Consider the following 17,769-nt stretch of genomic DNA (forward strand, 5'->3'; position numbering starts at 1 on the left):
GCTCTTTGATGAGTGTGCCCATCGTTCAATTTTTTTTTTTTTACTGCTGTGATAGTCAAATCACATTCACATGCAAGAGAAGAAACTTGGGCTATCTCTGTACATTTTTTAAGGCTTCATTTTCCATTCTAAATCCATCTTCTTAAGCTTGCAGGCTTGCAAATGAAGGCAAAAAAAAAAAAATACAAGTTATACCAAAATATCACCAGATGATGCAGCAGGAACCCACATGGAAACAGAAACAACATGGTCCGAAAGCAGGGGGCATCCCTATGGCAGTGATGCCATACTGGCTTTGGAGTTGAGGTGTTCCTGCAGAAACCAGAGTCCTCTGGCTGCTGACCCGATGCCTTATCCTGGGGCTCTCTAACATTGTATAATGTACATTGCTGGGAAATCTGCAAAATGTTGACTTAACCAAAGTGTAGCACAGCATCTGAAGCATCTGTATTATCCAGCGCTATACCTTACTACTGGGGTTAAGCCAAACTCCCACCCTACAAAGTAGTCAGTCTGTCTTTATTTGATTACTTGGCATTTTCCCCAAAGTTCTCATTGTTAAAAATGCAGCAGCTGGGTGGTCTCTGTCATAAATCTCTTGGGTTTTCTAGCTGTTTAGAGAAGCACAGAGCTAACAGAAACTCTGGCTGTAGCCACAGATAGAAGCAGAATCTTCTCTGGTATTGAAAAATAAGTTTCTTTCCTTCTTCTAAACAATAGATAGGTTAAAAAAAATTTTTTTAAAGATTGTTTGAAGTCTTTAGGCTTTAATCTTGGATAGATAACACCAGGATGTGGACAGGATAAAAGGACCAGATATTATCTACACTACCGTAGGCCCAGCTCTGTACCTTTACGGTATATGTGGATTAGAGTACGTATAAACTTTTGGTGGCGAAGGAAATTCAATATCTCATGTATTTCTTTACCCTTAGCAGAACACCTACAAAGCTTAAAAAAAGAGAGCGCGAGAGGAAGCGCACTGGGGATAAAAATGAAAGAAGCATCCCTTAGAAGCCCAATAAGACAGTAAACAGAGATTGCAAATTGACTAGTAAGATAGGGGTCCATGGTTGCAATATGGACTCTGACAATATACCACAAATCCCCCAAATTTAGAAATTCTAGTCATCTCAATCTAATAACCATGGGGAAAAAAATCTCCCAGCGCCAAGAGAAATGACCAAAAAAAAAAAAAGTGTTTTAGAGCTGCTTATTGAAGGTTCGTCCTTTTCTAGTTGATGGAACAGACTACTTACCAGGCCAAAGAGGGAGAGAGATTCACTTCCAACAACCATGGCTTCAGCGTAGAATCTATGAGCACGTCAAAGCCATAGAGTTCTAGAAGTACAACATAACACAATACACAAGATCATTTTCCACGCCACAAGCGAACAAAGATCTGGAAGGTTCAATCCAACCAACTCCCATCAAAGGCCTAGAAATTTGCTAAGTATCGAGAGGCAATAGAAGTAGAGAACTTTCAAGTCCAAGAGAAATCAAGTTCTAGAGATAATAAGAAAATAATGCTATAAAACTCCAGTTTCTATCATCCACTCTATTGACATTCCTGAGCTCTACACAGAAAGTGACCTGACTCTAGAAGTTAACCAGCATGATTCTGCTGCTGTCTGGAAGGGTAAAAAAAAAAATGTTAGGAAAAAGAATGCAACAAGTGCATCCAATATCAAAGCTGCTTTGGGCTTGTTCTAGATTGTTCTCCCCCACTACTTCCCCCACCACACTCTGAAAACAGGAAAATCTACAGAAGGCACCTCTCTAGGATCTTCCCATCACACTTTCTTAAACCAAGACCTTACTTCTGCAACCTAGGTCAAGAAAACAACCAAGCAGAAAACATATTCTTTCCCCTCTATGGTTTCAATTCCTCTTTGAAGATAGAAAATAAAATACACTGGCCCAAAACAGAAAGACAGAAGAGAAAGGAGAGAGCCAGTGGCAGCCAAGCAAGACTGTGACGAGCCATAAAGGAGGGAGCCAGAGATCAAATTTCCATGGCTTCTGGATTCTTTACTGATTCTTGTCCCCTAAGTCCCCAACTGTTACAAAGACCAAAGCCAGAACCATTAGCAGGCTCTTCTCCCAGAATGCAGGGATGAGAGGCTAACTTTGGAACCTCAGCTGGCAAACTTTACTCTCATTATTATCATTATTATACTTTTTTTGGCTGCACTGGGTCTTCGTTGCTGTGCGTGGGCTTTCTCTAGTTGCAGTGAGCAGGGTCTACTCTTCCTTGTGGTGCATGGGCTTCTCACTGCGGTGGCTTCTCTTGCTGCGCAGCACGGGCTCTAGGCACGTGGGTTTCAGTAATTGCAGTAGGTGGGCTCTGTAGTTGCAGCACGCGTGCCCTAGAGCACGTGGGCTTCAGTAGGTGCAGCGCATGGGCTCATTAGCTGCAGTGCACGGGCTCTAGAGAGCGTGGGCTTCAGTAGTTGTGGAGCGCGGGCTCAGTAGTTGTAGCTAGCAGGCTCTAAAGCGCAGGCTTGGTGGCGCATGGGCTTAGTTGCTCCATGGCATGTGGGATCTTCCCGGACCAGGGATCAAACCCGTGTCCCCTGCATTGGCAGGCAGATTCTTAACCACTGAGCCACCAGTGAAATCCCTCATTGTTATTATTAATGAGGCCCTCTTGGGGACTTCCCTGATGGTGCAGTGGTTAAGAATCCGCCTTCCAAAGCAGAGGACACAGGTTCGATCCCTGGTTGGGGAACTAAGATCCCACGTGCTGCAGGGCAACTAAGCCTGCATGTTGCAACTGCTGAGCCTGCGTGCTCTGGAGCCCGCGTGCCACAACTAGAGAGAAGCCCGCGTACTGCAACGAAAGATCCCGCAGGCCGCAATAAAGATCCCACAACAGCCAAATAAATAAATATTAAAGAAGAAAACAAAAATGAGGCCCTCTCCACAGCCCTCCTTAGTATACATACATCAAATACATCAGACTTTCAGAAGCCCCACTCGTTCCCAAACATCCCACTCTGTGTCCCTCAGATAAACTGTTTACACACACCTTCTTCCCAAGAGAAAAGACTAGCTTCCTTACAGTTCGACCAGAGGTCATAAGCCACACAGCTCACAGCCATGGAACACAACCAGGTATTTTCCAGAAATTCACTTTGAAACACATCTCTTTACTTCAAGAAGGATTTCCCATTTCTCAATCCTCTCAAAAACATAGAACAAATGTAGGCTTCTAAAAAGCTGGTGCCAAAGATTCTCTTCTAGAACATGAAGTCTGGTGTAATGGGAATCTAGAGACCTGGATCCTCCTTACCACACCACCTTTTATTCACTGTGGAGCGTGGGGGAATCATCTCTCTCTCTGATACTTTATTAGCTCCCTCTGGCTTCCCCTATTCTCTTTATTAATCACCATTTGTCAATCTCCATATGCTCAGCTAACCTATACCCAGAATTCCTATTTAGGCAATATAGATTCAGGTAGACATTCATATTCAAATTCTCTCTCAGGTAAAGTTTGCATGAAGGAGTTGGTTTCCATAGTACTTATTTAGGATTCCATTTAATTTGCAAAAATAATCACAAACTATGAGAGTCTGAGATAGGATTCACCTTCATGTAAACCACACAAAAATCATATATTATCTATACTTTAAAGGTGTAAAGAAAAGAAAGCTCCTTTACCTATCTTATTTTTGGTAGCACATTCATAGCTTTTATAGCTGGTACATTCTCATAACCTGATCTTCAGTCATCCCATGGTATATTCCCCCCTTTCTATGACACAGCACTAGTAAAGGCATTTAAAAGGAAAAACCTAATTACAAAAACTACAAATCCATGTTAGAATTACACGAGCAGAGAAAGTATAATGAGTCTGATTCAAGAAAAATAACATTCTCTTCAGTTTTTAAAAGCTAAAGCACAGGATTCAATTATTTCATAAAGTGGTAATATTAATAATAATAATAATAGCTAAGGAATGGAGTGAGAATAATGACTGGTGCACATATTGATCAGATTTGCAGAATCAGCCACAAATGAACACAAATTGAAATCAGAAAAACGATCAATAAGACCCATTATTTAAACACCTCACAGTAAGCAACCGACACATTTACTTTACTGTCTCCCCAGTTGAGAGGCAGATTCCAAGAATCTAAGCTGAAAGGCTGAGAACCAATAATGTGGAAAGTAAGGGGAAAGGAAAACACAAAAACAAAAAAACAACCCAAAGAAAGAAAACACCCTTTACAGTGCAACTTAATTTTCACTCAGGTGAATAAATCCCACCAGGGCTAAACGATCTCAAAATCAGCTTTGAATCTAACTGACATCTGTACATGCACCAGGCTTGGATCTACCATCACTTGAGGGTCGGGTATGTGATAGCACTGCAACACAGCGCAAAGCCCAGCTCACCTGAGAGGCGGAACTGGGGGAGAGGACTGGGGTGAAAAAAGAGAGCATTTGTATCAGGTTTATCTCTTACAACAATCAACTCAGCTTAATCAAAAGCATTTGGGTCCTTGGCAGGCTACTAGAGTCCTTATAATGACCCTTTTAACTGACGATTGGTCTTTTCTGAGGACATTAAAGATTTTAAACGGTAAAAAGTATCAATAGGTTGTACTGAGGATATTAAATTTCCTCACCTTTTAATGTTGTGTGTTTTAGCAGCAGTGTCTACAATTTCAAAAATTCAGTACGCAGGATGAGATACACCAGTGTTCCTGTCGTTTAAAGGTGTAGGCAAGCTAGGCTTTTCCAGTTCTGAGAGCTACTTTCTTTGTTCCTCTGCATTGTCTTCATCGTGACAGAAAAGCAAGTGTTTTTAAAGGACTGCTGCTACCACCTTATTCAACAATGTTTCCTCAAGAAAATTTTCCTTGGTGAGGTATACTTCCTTCAGCCCCCAGCCAAATCAAAACAAACTTGAAAATGTGACTAGTGAACGGTAAGAAGCCTGACTCCACCTCGTATTTTACATTAGCGCCCTTACCCCCTATTTCTTTCAAGCAGCGTTTTTTTTTTAAATTTATTTTATTTTTGGCTGCGTTGTGTCTTCGTTGCTGCGTGCGGGCTTTCTCTAGTTGCGTTGAGCAGGGGCTACTCTTTGCTGTGGTGCGCAGGCTTCTCATTGTGGTGGCCTCTCCCGTTGTGGAACATGGGCTCTAGGTGCACAGACTTCAGTAGTTGTGGCTCGCGGGCTCTAGAGCGCAGGCTCGGTTGCTGTGGCGCACAGACTTAGTTGCTCCGCGGCACGTGGGATCCTCCCGGACCAGGGCTCGAACCTATGTCCCCTGCACTGGTAGGCGGATTCTCAACCACTGCGCCACCAGGGAAGCCCTCAAGCAGCCTCTTGAAAAAGCAATCTAACTTTCTTAACGCCTACTGACTCCCTGGCCCATAACAATTTGCTTCTGCTGCCACTCTTTAATAATTGACTATTCTCACTGTGATCCCCAAAGACCACCTTGCTGCTTTAAGCCCAAGTATCTGAAACTGTTGACAACCCTTACTTATTGGAACTTCCCTCTCCCTTGGTTCCAGGACACTGCTCTCTTCTGACTGTCCTCCTCCTTTCTCTCCTTCTTTCATTCCTTCTCTCCTGCCCAGCTAGTCATTGGTAGGCTTGCTCAGGGTAGCATCCTCGGGTCTCTTTCCTTCTCAGTTCTTCTTCTCTTCTCGGGTGATCTCGTGTATTCTCATGGCTGCAATTAACATTATGATGATGACATTCAAATCTGTATCTTTAGTCAAGTGTCTCCTGGACACCAAATCCATAATTCCAAATGCCTTGCAGACATCTTCACTAGGATATCCCACAGGTGCTTAACACTCAACAAAACACAGCTCGTTATCTTCTCCCAAAACCTGTCTGGCTTCCCATTATTCTTCATCTTCGAAAACCCCAAGCGCTCGTCTCCAAAGCTAGAAACACTCTCTTTACCACCTCCCCAATCCATCACGTTACCAGATCTCTTTCTCTCTTTGTTTCTCTTTAATCCAGCCTTTCTTCTATATTCCCTTTTGAGGTAAAATTTATATATTTAATGAAATGGACAGACCTTCAGTGTACTATTTGGTGAGTCTTGATACATCCATGTAACCCACACTCATATCAACACACACAGAACATTTCCATCACCCTGGAAAGATCCCTCGTGCCCTCCCTGGCAAATACCCTGCTCCCTGCCGCCTCACCCCCAGACAACTATTATTCTTATTTCTTATCCCGTAGATCATTTTTGCCGATTCTAGAGTTTCATATAAATGGAAGCATACACTCTTTTGAGTCTGGCTTCTCTCATTTAGCATGTTTTTGAGGTTCATCCACCTATCTTTATTTTTTGTTTTAAGATAGGTTTACTGAGGTATAATTTACATAAAGTTTACCCTTCTAAATTATAGTTTGATGAGTTTTGACAAATGTATAGTTATTTAAGTGCCATCACAGTCGATATGCAGAACAATTCTATCACAAGTATTCCCTTTGTCACTGCAGTCAGTCCTCACTCCCCATCCACCAGCAATCACTGATCTGACTTTTGCCCTTTCCAGAAAGTCAAATCAATGGGATCACACAGTATGTAGCCTTCTGAGAGTGGCTTCTTTCACTTAGCGTTGTGCGTTTGAGATTTATCTATGTCGTCACACATATCAGTAGTGTAATTCATTCCTTTTACTGCTCAGTAGTATTCCATTTTATGGACCACAATTTGCTTATCTGTTCAACAGCTGATAGACATTTGGGCTGCTTCCAATGTTAGGCGATTATGAATAAAACTGCTATAAACGTTCGTGTAAAGGTATCTGTGTGAACGTATGGTTTCATTTTTCTTGGGTCAATACCTATGAGTGGGAGTGCTGGGTCACATGACTGAGTGTATATTATCACTGGGTACCTCCTACCACCAAATCATTTCCCTAGCACTAGTCTCTCCCCACTGTAGTCCATTCTCCATGTGGCCATCAGAATTACCTTTCTTTTTTTTTGCGGTACACAGGCCTCTCACTGCTGTGGCCTCTTCCGTTATGGAGCACAGGTTGCGGACGCGCAGGCTCAGCGGCCATGGCTCACGGGCCCAGCCGCTCCGCGGCATGTGGGATCTTCCCAGACCGGGGCACGATCCCGCGTCCCCTGCATCGGCAGGCGGACTCTCAACCACTGCGCCACCAGGGAAGCCCAGAATTACCTTTCTAAGACACACACCTAACAGTCAGAAAGACAGGCAGTGAATTGGCCCAGCAACAGACGCTGATGTCAAGTTGGTTCCTGGAGGATTTTAAATTAGGCACTTCTAATAATGTCGTACAGTATTCCCTGTGTTATAATTCTGTCACACCAAGCTTTGGGTCAAGTCATGATAAAAGTTAAAGGAAAAATAATAATCCTGTTGTTCCACTGCTCAAACAACTCTGATGGCTGTTTATTGTCTGCAGATAAATTTAAATGTGCCAGTCCTCTACAATCGGTCCCCAAACTACTTCCATAACCTTATCACTCGTCACCTCATCCAACTCAGGCTACGTCTAGTCACACTGAACTTTCCATTTCAGAACATGCCACATCGTGTCATGACACTGTATTTTGCATGTCATATTCCCTCTGCTAGGAATGGCTTTCCCTGGCTCCTCTAGGCATAGCTGGTAACTCCTGGTGTATTCCGAGAGCACCCGAGTCACTCTGCTGCTTGTGCTGTCCTGTGTCATTTCATGTCCGGTTCTCCCCACTACCCGAGGGCAGGGGCCATGTCTCGTGCACTGCTCTATAGCAAACAGTCTGCACTACACAAAGCACATAGGGAGCAATCAAGAAAATACTGATAGAAAAAAAAAAAGAGAAGAAAAAAAATTTTTTAATTAAAAAAATTTTTAATGGAAAACACTACAATTTTTGAGAAAGACAAAATGATTTGCAGCTACTTCCCAAAAATGACCTTAACTGCAAGACTCATAATAAACTTAATACTCATAATAAAGCCACCAATCATCAAGAAAATAAGAGAAGTTCTCATTAAGATTTTTACATATTAAGACATATTAAGGAAAAACTTAATAAAAGATGGTCTAGAGAGGGAGGAAGAAAAGATTTGATAGGGAAATAACAATGCATCCAGGTCCTAAGAGATTACTAAACATGTCACACCACTAGTTTTGGAATCAACCCACTAACCCGCCCCAGAAATAAAGTCCCAGCTGAAGCTGTAATCCCTGAAATTGGAAAGTGCTGACATTAGCCAGTTCTTGCTGTCAGTCAAATGCTATTGTATGAAGGAAATTCTTTTCACCTTGGCTGTGGATTGGAGTTGAAAACCTAGGGAGGAAGTCTTTATCTGGGGTCCAGAAGGAAAATCTGGAAAAAAAAACAGACCAAAATCCCACAGGAAAATGAACTAAATAAAAGAAAAAGTCCAGAGCCAATTTGTTAACTAGTCCAATAAATCAATATGGTACCTGGCTACCATATGCAAAGGTAGATTTGAGAGGAATATCTAGAACTAGGTACTGCTGATTAGAGCAGAAAGAGTACCCTTTTTTAGGCCTGATCTGCTAAAAAGGATGACATCATTTTTCCTGAGATCTAGTTACAGGAGAGCAGAAGGAGAATCCAGGATATGGAGCATGCCAAAAATGGCTGGACACATCAGAACTTGTCTTTATGTGGGTGGAAAATGAGCCAGAGAGACCTGGCTCTCACACTTGGCTTTGCCATTTATTAACAGCATGACCTGGGACAAATGATTTAACCTCTCTGAATCTGTTTTCCTTGTCTATAAAACATGAGTACTAAACACCAACAAAACTCTTAAGAGGACTAAAGGAAATAACCAATGAAGTGTGCCTGACAAACAGTAGGTACTTTCTTCTAAGTCCCTTCTACAGTAAACTTCCCATCTAAACAGGAGCATGAGATAAGCCAGAAAAGAAAATTATCTCAAAAAGTGAACTGTTTGATGACTTTCATTATTTTTCTTGTTGGTCAAGTAGTTTCCATTATAAAATGTATGCTGCCTACTTCCATTCCTCCAACAAATATTTACGGACACTCCCACTTTAAGGATGTCAGCTTACCCTGTGAAATGGTCTTAAACAATACCAATAAAAGGCCAAACCAGCAACCATCCAACATAACACGGTATACTGAGCACGGTTTGTCCTGAACAAAGATGTCACTGGTCTTACCTAAACAAGGCCAGTCTGATCAAGTCTACAAGTGGCAGGACAGCTGGTTCATACGCTCTCAGGCTAGAGAGGACCATGGTCATAGCCTGTCACTTCAGCCATCCTCACACACATAGATGAAACCACTGTCAGCAGCAGCATCTTTAAAGGATAGCTAACATCCTGTTTGGGGCTGTTTTTCTCCAACTGTTCAAAAAAAAAAAAAAACAAAAAGCTGCTCTCATAGCCAGTAATCTCACAGCGCCAATTTCCTAAGCAACCCTGTTTATAGGGCTGCTGTTTAAGCATATACTTCACATGGTACCACATTTTCAGAATTCTGAAGGCAGTAAAAATTAGACTGTCAAAAGTCTGTTTTATTGGGAGAGGCATCAAAAGTTCTACTGATCAAGAGTCTTATGACCAAGATGACTTGATTGCCAAAACCCATCTTCTGACCCCCTTTCTCCAAGCTGAGTCTCTTTCATCTGAGTTCTCCCACTCAGTAGCTCTAGAACCTGAGGCAAGGGTCTTAATTTCTCAGGGCCTCAATTTCTTTATATGGATTAATTATTCTCTGAGGTCCTTTCCGGATGTACAAATCTATTAAAAAGCATCAAATGGCTAAGTTTCTGGTAGTTTGTGAGGGTTCCTAAGCCTACACTTAAATGCTATTAATACAATGCAGGTATCTGTATATATCATCCCATGTAAAATTTGGTTTGAGAGGAACAAACTCATAATCTACACCCTGAACACAGCAGGCACTGAGAAAAGTTAACTACATAAATAAACAAAGGAATGGGAATATTGACCGTACCTGGAAACAAAGCTGGACACTACAGGTGGGAGGGTGGGAAAGAAATCATAGGCCAGAAACACTTAGATACGAATGGAATGCTTCTGGCAAAGATCCATGTAATGTGGAAAGGCAGAAACAACAACCAAAAGAATATAGTGAACCCCATCACCAGACTATTAGCTTCCTCTACAACACCAATGCTCTGTTCAAGCCAAATTCTTCTGGGAAGCTCTCAATTCCTGTTTACTCTAAAACAAATGAAAAACAAAAGAAAAAACCCAGATTATTCCTTGTAACTTAAACCCCGGGGGAGGCTGGGAACCAGTGGGAGGCAAAGAGATTCACACAAATAGACACAACGTATACAAAATCATTTCTGATGGGGGAAGTTAACGAAGCACACAAAATCCCAGGGCTGACAGGAAGTGGAGTTAGAACCACAAAAGCCAAGAAGATAGTCAACAGTTTAAAAAACTCCAGATGCACTCAGTTTATTAAAACTGAACACAAGCAGGGAGGGGGCTGGAGACCCATGGCTGATGAAATAGTCTTAGGCGGCATTTCACTGAGTCAGAGAAAGTCACTGCTTCTCTCACATCAGAACTTCTAATGCCATTAAGGTCAAGAAATTCTTAAGCTTCCAAAAGGCAATCTGGTAATGAAATAAAATAGAAAAGGAAACATTCAGAAGAGCTTGTGATGATTTCCAGAACAGAGATTTTTACATTAAGAGCTACTAGAAGTTTACTCTCACAGAAGAGCCAAGTAGATGTAGAAAAGAAATGTTTAATTTTTTTTTAATCTAATAAGGTTTTTGCAGTTGCAGTCATACTTCCCACACTCCCTCCTCAAAAAGTCTGCAATAATTCTAAGAGCCCCTGGCCCTTACCACACCAGATCCATTCGGAAGCCTACTGTCAGGCCACCAAAAGGCAATTAAATCAAGACCAATCATTCATTCAACAAACATTTCCCGGACATCCTTCAATAGCAAAAAACGCTGCTATGCACAGAAGGCGCAAAAACAAGGGAGACGCTGTTGCTGTCTTCAAGGAGCTTCCAGTCCAGTGGGGGAGACAGACACGTAAACAGGAACTAAAGGACATGCAGGCGTCGCTGGAGACTGAACAGAGTGCTGGGGTCGAGGTGGCTAACTCTGATGGGAAGACTTAGGGAAAACGTCACCGAAGAAGTGATACTTGACTTTATCTTGAAAAGATGTCAGTTATCTTTTAGGTAAAGTAACATGAGAAAGATATTTCAGGCACAGGATAAAGCAGGTGCAAAGGCAAAGGGTTAGGAAAAGAGATGATAAAAGGTTTGGTTCGGCAGAAACAGGGTGAGAGTGGAAGGGGAGACACAATGACTACTAAGAATTCAAGACAATAAGCTCAGTGACTACCGGTAGGAAGAGAACATAATGGAACAAGTACAGAACAGCAGGACAGAGGAGACGCAACAGGGCACTTTGTTAGGCAAGCGTTCCTGGAGGAGCGTTCCTGGAGCTGAGTCTCAGAATATAAAGAGGAGTGTGTAGGGCAGACAGGGGCAGAGTCTAGCTGGACTGCAGGACCTACAGAGAGGCACAAAGGCATGGAGTCCTCAGTGGCACCACTGGATTCTAAGGTGTAGGAGGGGAAATGGAATTCTAGAAAAGTCAGCTGGGGTCAGATCCTTGGAAGCTCTGAAGTCCTATCAAGTATCTATTTACAAGTTAAGTCTAGGGAGCCATTTAAGGGTTTTAGAAGACATGAACATATTTGCATTTTAAGAAGATATACACATATCATAACCTCTTCTTTGCCTGTATAATTTTAGGTCCTGGTTTATCTACCATCTTCTATTCAGAGTCTCAACACTTCCCTTTGTTTAGTGCCCCTCAAGTACAAGCTGTTATGATAATCGATTAAAGAGATCAAGAATTATAATGTCTAATTATAAAAATAATAAAAAAAACTTTTTATGGAGTACAAATAGTGCTTTGCGTACGTCATCTCATTTGCCCTTCAAGGTACACTTAGAAGGTAGGAACCATCATTACTGCCATTTTATAGTTGAGGAAACAGGATTAGAGTAACTTGCTGAAAATCAGAAAACTAATAAGGGGTACAAATGGGTCTCAAACTAAGTCTGTCAGGCTCTACAGCCCATGTTCTTTACTTCTCTGTTACGCTGTCTCCTACTGTATTCCTTTAATTATCCCCCCATCAATGACCCTACTGTGTTTTACTAACACAGCCTGCCACCTGCTGAAAGCCTGTGTGACTGCACAGACATGCATACCAGCAATCACTAAGGACTCACATCCACACAGACAGCAAACGGGGGCAGGCACCCTCGGTGCTACAGTCACAACTAGCCGGTCAGTGAGCAACAGGCTTCCTGGTCCAGTAGTTGTGATCTGCTTCTTACTCCTTCTCTGTGCAAATAGGGAATTAGGGGTGGGAGAGAAGAGAAGGGGAGGAGGAAGAGAAGGGGAGGAGGAAGAGGAAGGGAAGAAAGAAGGGGTGGGGGTGGGGAACCCACCAGAAAGAAGACTAAAACAAAAAGGAGGAGCCATTGGAAAATGGGAGAAAGCACATACTGGTACCAGCCAGAGCTTCTTGGAACAGTTCCCAGTCTGGCTGCCAAAGAGCTCTGGAATATATTTGTTAGAGCTGGATTCCTGTACAGTCCGTTGCAGACTTTTTCTGATTGCGCTCTGACAAAGAGATCCACACTTTAGTTACAATCCCTGCTTCCCACACCGAAAGCTAGTTAGTCCTCAGGGGACCTCCAACTAAGTTCACCACCGGCCTCTTCATACGCTACGTGAGTTTAGAAAGAAATAAAAGTCCACCACATACCTTTTACTCTTGTAGAATCACTAAGCCTCTCTACCCCAGTATCCCATCCCAATTTCCCAAGCCCCTTTTCACAAAATATGTTAAGCTTCTTGAGTCTCCTTACCAAAACAACTGCTGCGATGAGGAACAAAAGTTTTACAGGCTGTGGCAATAGCTAGTTCAGCAGAGATTATAGTCTTAATGATCAGGTCTTCTACATGGGCCATCAATGCTACAAAAGAAAAAAAACCACTATAATGCATGGATTAGGACTGGATTCCAGAACACAATGTAATTATAACAGCACATGTGCTCATTCAAAGAAGTCTCCATGTGGCAGTCTTACAAATGGGTGCTCCAGGAGAAGGCATGGCTGTGAACAGAGGGACACAGGCAAGAATGGAGGTGCTGGGGGATGTACTCAAGTGGTCTCCTATGACAAGAGATAGACACAGACTGGAAAAGGAGCCTTCCCCGCTTCTCACTCTCCTCCTCTCACCCTTCCCTTTGTGGACTGAGATAGGCCTTTCGGCACACTGCTTCCCATTCTGCTCAAGGCTCAGCGACAGTGTCCATTTTGATTCCAAGCCTTTGTACTCAAACTTGACACTGTCCATTCTCCAATTCATCAAGCAGGAATGAAAGAGATTGCCTTAGGAAAATGTGAACTCAGGGCCAATATGGAGATAGACAATTTGTTATGTAAAAAGCTGACCATATTTTAGTGAGCAGTTCGACATTCAAGAAGGATAAATTCCCTAAAAACTAAAGGAAAAAGTTGTCTTCCAAACTAGAAACAAGAGAAGGGATTTGGGGAGCCATGGTAAGTAAGCCTGTTGTTCTCCATCTTGTAAAGGGCAGGAAAAATTAACACCAAGAACAATGATCCCATCAGACATCTCAGCAACACTATTAGAATTCGAGAGAATGACTCCTGGTTAGAGATAATAGTACAGTTATACGAAGAAGAGAAGTCAAAAAGGAAAAAGCCCTGGTACTCACCAGTTGTATCTTTGCCTTCCTGTTTCAGATACCTAAGCATAGCACTCATGCTCCATTTGTTCCCATAATCCTCCACTTCCGGATCATCACAACTAAAACAAATTCATGGATCAATGTCACATATGCAACTAGGCCTGGCTCTAGAAACAAGATTTTTTACAAATAGCCTTCTTTCCTTATCGGTCTTTAGAAAAATATTCCCTTTGCTGACTTCCACTCACCCACTTTTTCTTGGTCCTTTTTGTCATATACGCTTTTGTACCAGTTTCTTCCATTGAAATGAAAATGCATATAACTTGCCTTAATGAGGTGGGTAGGGGAAAGGAAGGCAAATTCCTCCTTAACCAAACAATTATGCATCATGAACCAGTAGAAGAAATTTGTGAAAGAATGTAAACAAATTTAAGAATGGCTACAAAACATTAACACATTGAAATGCTTGGGGATACTAACCTTGTCTTTGAGGTAAATGTCACATGAGCCCACAAACCGGCCTCTAATGCCATTTTCAGACCAGAACTGAGTCTAGATGGGCTAGTAAGCTAATCTAGCGCAGCATTTTAATGAGTTAACCCTGGACAGAACTGCGCTGGCCTCTGAAGTGAGCTCCCTTCTATCTAGTGATAGACACGGCTTTTTTGGATACCTTTTGAGGTATCACCCAAGGGAGAATGCACTAGAGCAACAACAGAAGTAATGAAGTACACCACCACTACAGCAACAAAGTGGCAAACAGGGCACATTCCCAGATTGTTGGAAGGGTCTTGCAATCTGAAACCTGTATTTTACAGCTGCCCCCTTATTCCCTATCACCACCCCGCAACCCACCAGCTGCATCTTTGCTCATCTTCCGAAGTGCAAGATATTGCATCTTCAACCAATTCCTAACACCGGTCACAGGACACGCAATGAAATCTATATAGCTTCGGCAACTATGCCATCACTTCCAGATTCCTTTCTTTTTTTCCTTGGACCTTCTAGGCACCTATTTTTAGTCTGAGTAGAAAGTAACTGTTTGGGTTTCTTTTTCATTTTTCCAGTTTCTGGCAAAATTATCAGGATGAAAGAAAACACAGCAGAAAGAATATTTCCACACAGCTGGGCTGGTACTCCGTTCCACTGAATCTTTTTCTGAGATGGCCTCATTTCTTTTTTTATTTAATTTATTCCTAACGTTTTTTCCCCCGATCATAAAAGTGTTTCTTTTAGAAAAACTTAGGAAATAACATGAAAGTACAAAGAAGAAGACAGACATCCCCCACCCAAAATCCCATCCATTATAGTTAAAGACTGTTAACATTTTAAGATATATCCTTCTAGTTTTCTTCTCTCTCCCACACCCCCTCGGGGGGGAAAAACAGCTTTAGTTATCTTACATATTCAAAAAAGAAATTAAATTGCATGTACTGTGTGGTAACTTGCTTTTTCCACCTGACAATGTACAGTGATGCACATTCTTGTTTCTAATCTTGTGTATAAGTCCTTTATTTCTTAAGGTTAAGCTCCTAGAAATAGAATTACTGGGTCAAAGGGCACAAGCATTTTTGAAGCTTTTGATACATTTTGCCAAGTGCTGAAATGACCTAATTTCTTGACTTCGAAAAAGTTCCATATGCCTATAAAATTCCTACCTCTAAGTCAAGTGAGGGAACTTGACAATGAGGCAGACGAAACTCGGGAAGGAAGGCATATATTGGTGGAGAAAGGGGACATTGTAGGTGGGCAAGCAATAGAGAAGCTGTAGCAGGTAAGCCTCAAAACTACATGAAATGACTCCAATAGCTCTAAGTTACATGGATATGAGCGTAAAGTTTTCCTCCAGTGCAACAAGTTAACTTTGCACTTCTCCAATGTCTGCCTCGGAGACCGACTTCCCTGGCTCCTGGCTCAGGCGCAGCCAGTACCTGACATAGTCTCCACTCTTCTTATTCACACTGTAATTGGTCAGGTGCATGAACTGGTTCCGAATATTCTTGGTTCCTTGGTCATATCGTACGGTGGCAAACCTGAAAGAAAAGGCACAGGTTAAATGTCAGGAACAGGGCTTCGATAAAATACAGGATCAATGAGATGTTAATGCAGGGAGGTGGCATCCTCCTCAAATGCTGAGTGCTTATTAAGTGCCAACCCCCACGCTAAGTGTTTCATGTACAATATCACATTTAATTCAATCATTAAAGCAATTCCCTGAAGGAGGTACCATTATGTCTAATTTTTAAAACAGATATGAACATTAAAATATGATCTGGAAGATTAAGTGACTTGCCCCAAATCACACTGACTCCAAAACCCACGTTCTTAACCACGAGATGCTGCTTTTTTGATACAGAACCTTAGACGGATAGGAAAGATGAAAAGTGAAAACAAAGTTATTCACAGTCAAGGAAACCGTGTATAGGATGCTGTGGATGATGGGACATTAGCCTGTCAAGAAACACCTGAGTGCCTACACAGTGCCTGGTACTAAAGCATTCTATGGAAAATATTATGCAAAAAGAAAAAAAGGACAGCATAATAATATAAAGACTTAGAACTCACATCCATAGGAAAAAACAGAACTGATCTATAAAATTAAGAGAACAGTAATGGCAGCATTAACAGCATACAAAGCCTAAGTCTGCAGAACAGCATAAATACGAGTGTAGAGTGGATTAATTCCTGAATTTGGAATGACGGCGAAAAGGGGGATTAAACACGGAGCCCACTGAAAACAGAGCAGCAATTTGATATCCTGGACTGTTGTCAAAAGAAGACCGAAGTATAAAATATATGTGCCTCTGAAGGAAGTAGCCGAGGAAAGAGAAAACTTTCCAGTGATGCTCAGCATCAACAAAAGTACACTCGAGGCGAACGGTTATGGTAAATATCACCCTGTTTACATACCACGCTAACCGTATCACCCTTCGCTAAAGTGGTTTTCCCCAGAGGCACAACCAAGTGTGTGAAAAAAAATCCTGGAAGGCCACAAGTTTATTTTCACATGATTTACAAATTATTTACATGTGCTTACTCAGACTATGACGTCAACGTGAATTTTTACCACATTGAAGGGCAGCATTTAAAATTTTTCTTCTCCTCTATTTCTTCTCATTCACCCACTATCTCTGCTCCCTAATTCCCTGTACTAGAAATCTACAAGAGCCAAAGAAAGAAGAGTGGAAAAAGGAAAAATAAAAAAAACAAACCAAAAAAGAAACCCCAAAACTAAAATAAACAAACATGAGGCCAGGAAGAAGGATGTGGACAAACAGAAAATGTTGACCAGGCATGTATGGCTAAGGGGCAAGAGTCTGATGAGCATTACGTCTATGCATGAGAAGGACCTCAGATTTTCCAGAAACTTCCGGCAGTTATCGCTTAACTTCACCCATGTCACTCCGTGGTGGGTAAACCTTACCTATACATCCCAATCTTCCTTCGTCAGAGATCCTCCAATCAAGCGGGAAATAGTCATTCTCTGAATTCTTGTGAAATGCGAAGGGGGCCCAGGCAGGCCTCACAGAGGCTGCCTGCCTCAACCAGACATTACCTCACAGTGACATACCACCTGCCATCTCTCCCCCAAAATAATGATTTAGAGGGAGGGAAAAGGTTCTGCTTCAGAGAAAGAGGTTTTTCTTCTCTTTTAAATACAAGTACCTGATCTAATTTGGTCAACATGAAAAGACTGGCAAAGGCCTGGCAGTTAACTGTAAACTGGTACCCAACACATCAGTCATTCTTATCCTCCTTTTTTCAATAGGACTGCATCTCTAAAAAAAATAAATTTTCTTCTTCCTAGTCTTCCTTTTAGCTGGGACATTTATATTCTGAAACTCAGGAAGGACAAGATCATTAACGTTACAGTTCTTCTAAGTATAAGAAGAAGTAAGAATTAGAGAAAACAGAAACAAAAAACTAAGCTCAGTGGAAAAGTTACCCAAAAGGGCAAAAGTGCTACACTCTTTATTTCAGTCAGCTGAACAAGGAATGCAGAAGACCATGTAGAGG

The 17,769-nt window shown here is 41.9% G+C and overlaps 1 protein-coding gene across 16 annotated transcripts in view; it reads right to left on the reverse strand.

Annotated features, from left to right (window-relative positions):
• The window catches only part of TTLL5 (tubulin tyrosine ligase like 5), a 306,516-nt gene that overhangs the window by 233,300 nt on the left and 55,447 nt on the right, over positions 1 to 17,769 (reverse strand). For all 16 annotated transcript variants that reach the window (XM_067729894.1, XM_067729939.1, XM_067729917.1 and 13 more), the window contains 4 exons: positions 15,684 to 15,785; positions 13,780 to 13,871; positions 12,902 to 13,009; positions 1,260 to 1,341 (listed from right to left, as the gene is read on the reverse strand). In XM_067729894.1, coding sequence (XP_067585995.1) covers positions 1,260 to 1,341; positions 12,902 to 13,009; positions 13,780 to 13,871; positions 15,684 to 15,785 — 384 coding nt within the window. The remainder of the gene's footprint in view (positions 1 to 1,259; positions 1,342 to 12,901; positions 13,010 to 13,779; positions 13,872 to 15,683; positions 15,786 to 17,769) is intronic.

This window comes from Pseudorca crassidens, chromosome 1, assembly GCF_039906515.1.
Source record: "Pseudorca crassidens isolate mPseCra1 chromosome 1, mPseCra1.hap1, whole genome shotgun sequence".
Classification (NCBI taxonomy): domain Eukaryota; kingdom Metazoa; phylum Chordata; class Mammalia; order Artiodactyla; family Delphinidae; genus Pseudorca; species Pseudorca crassidens.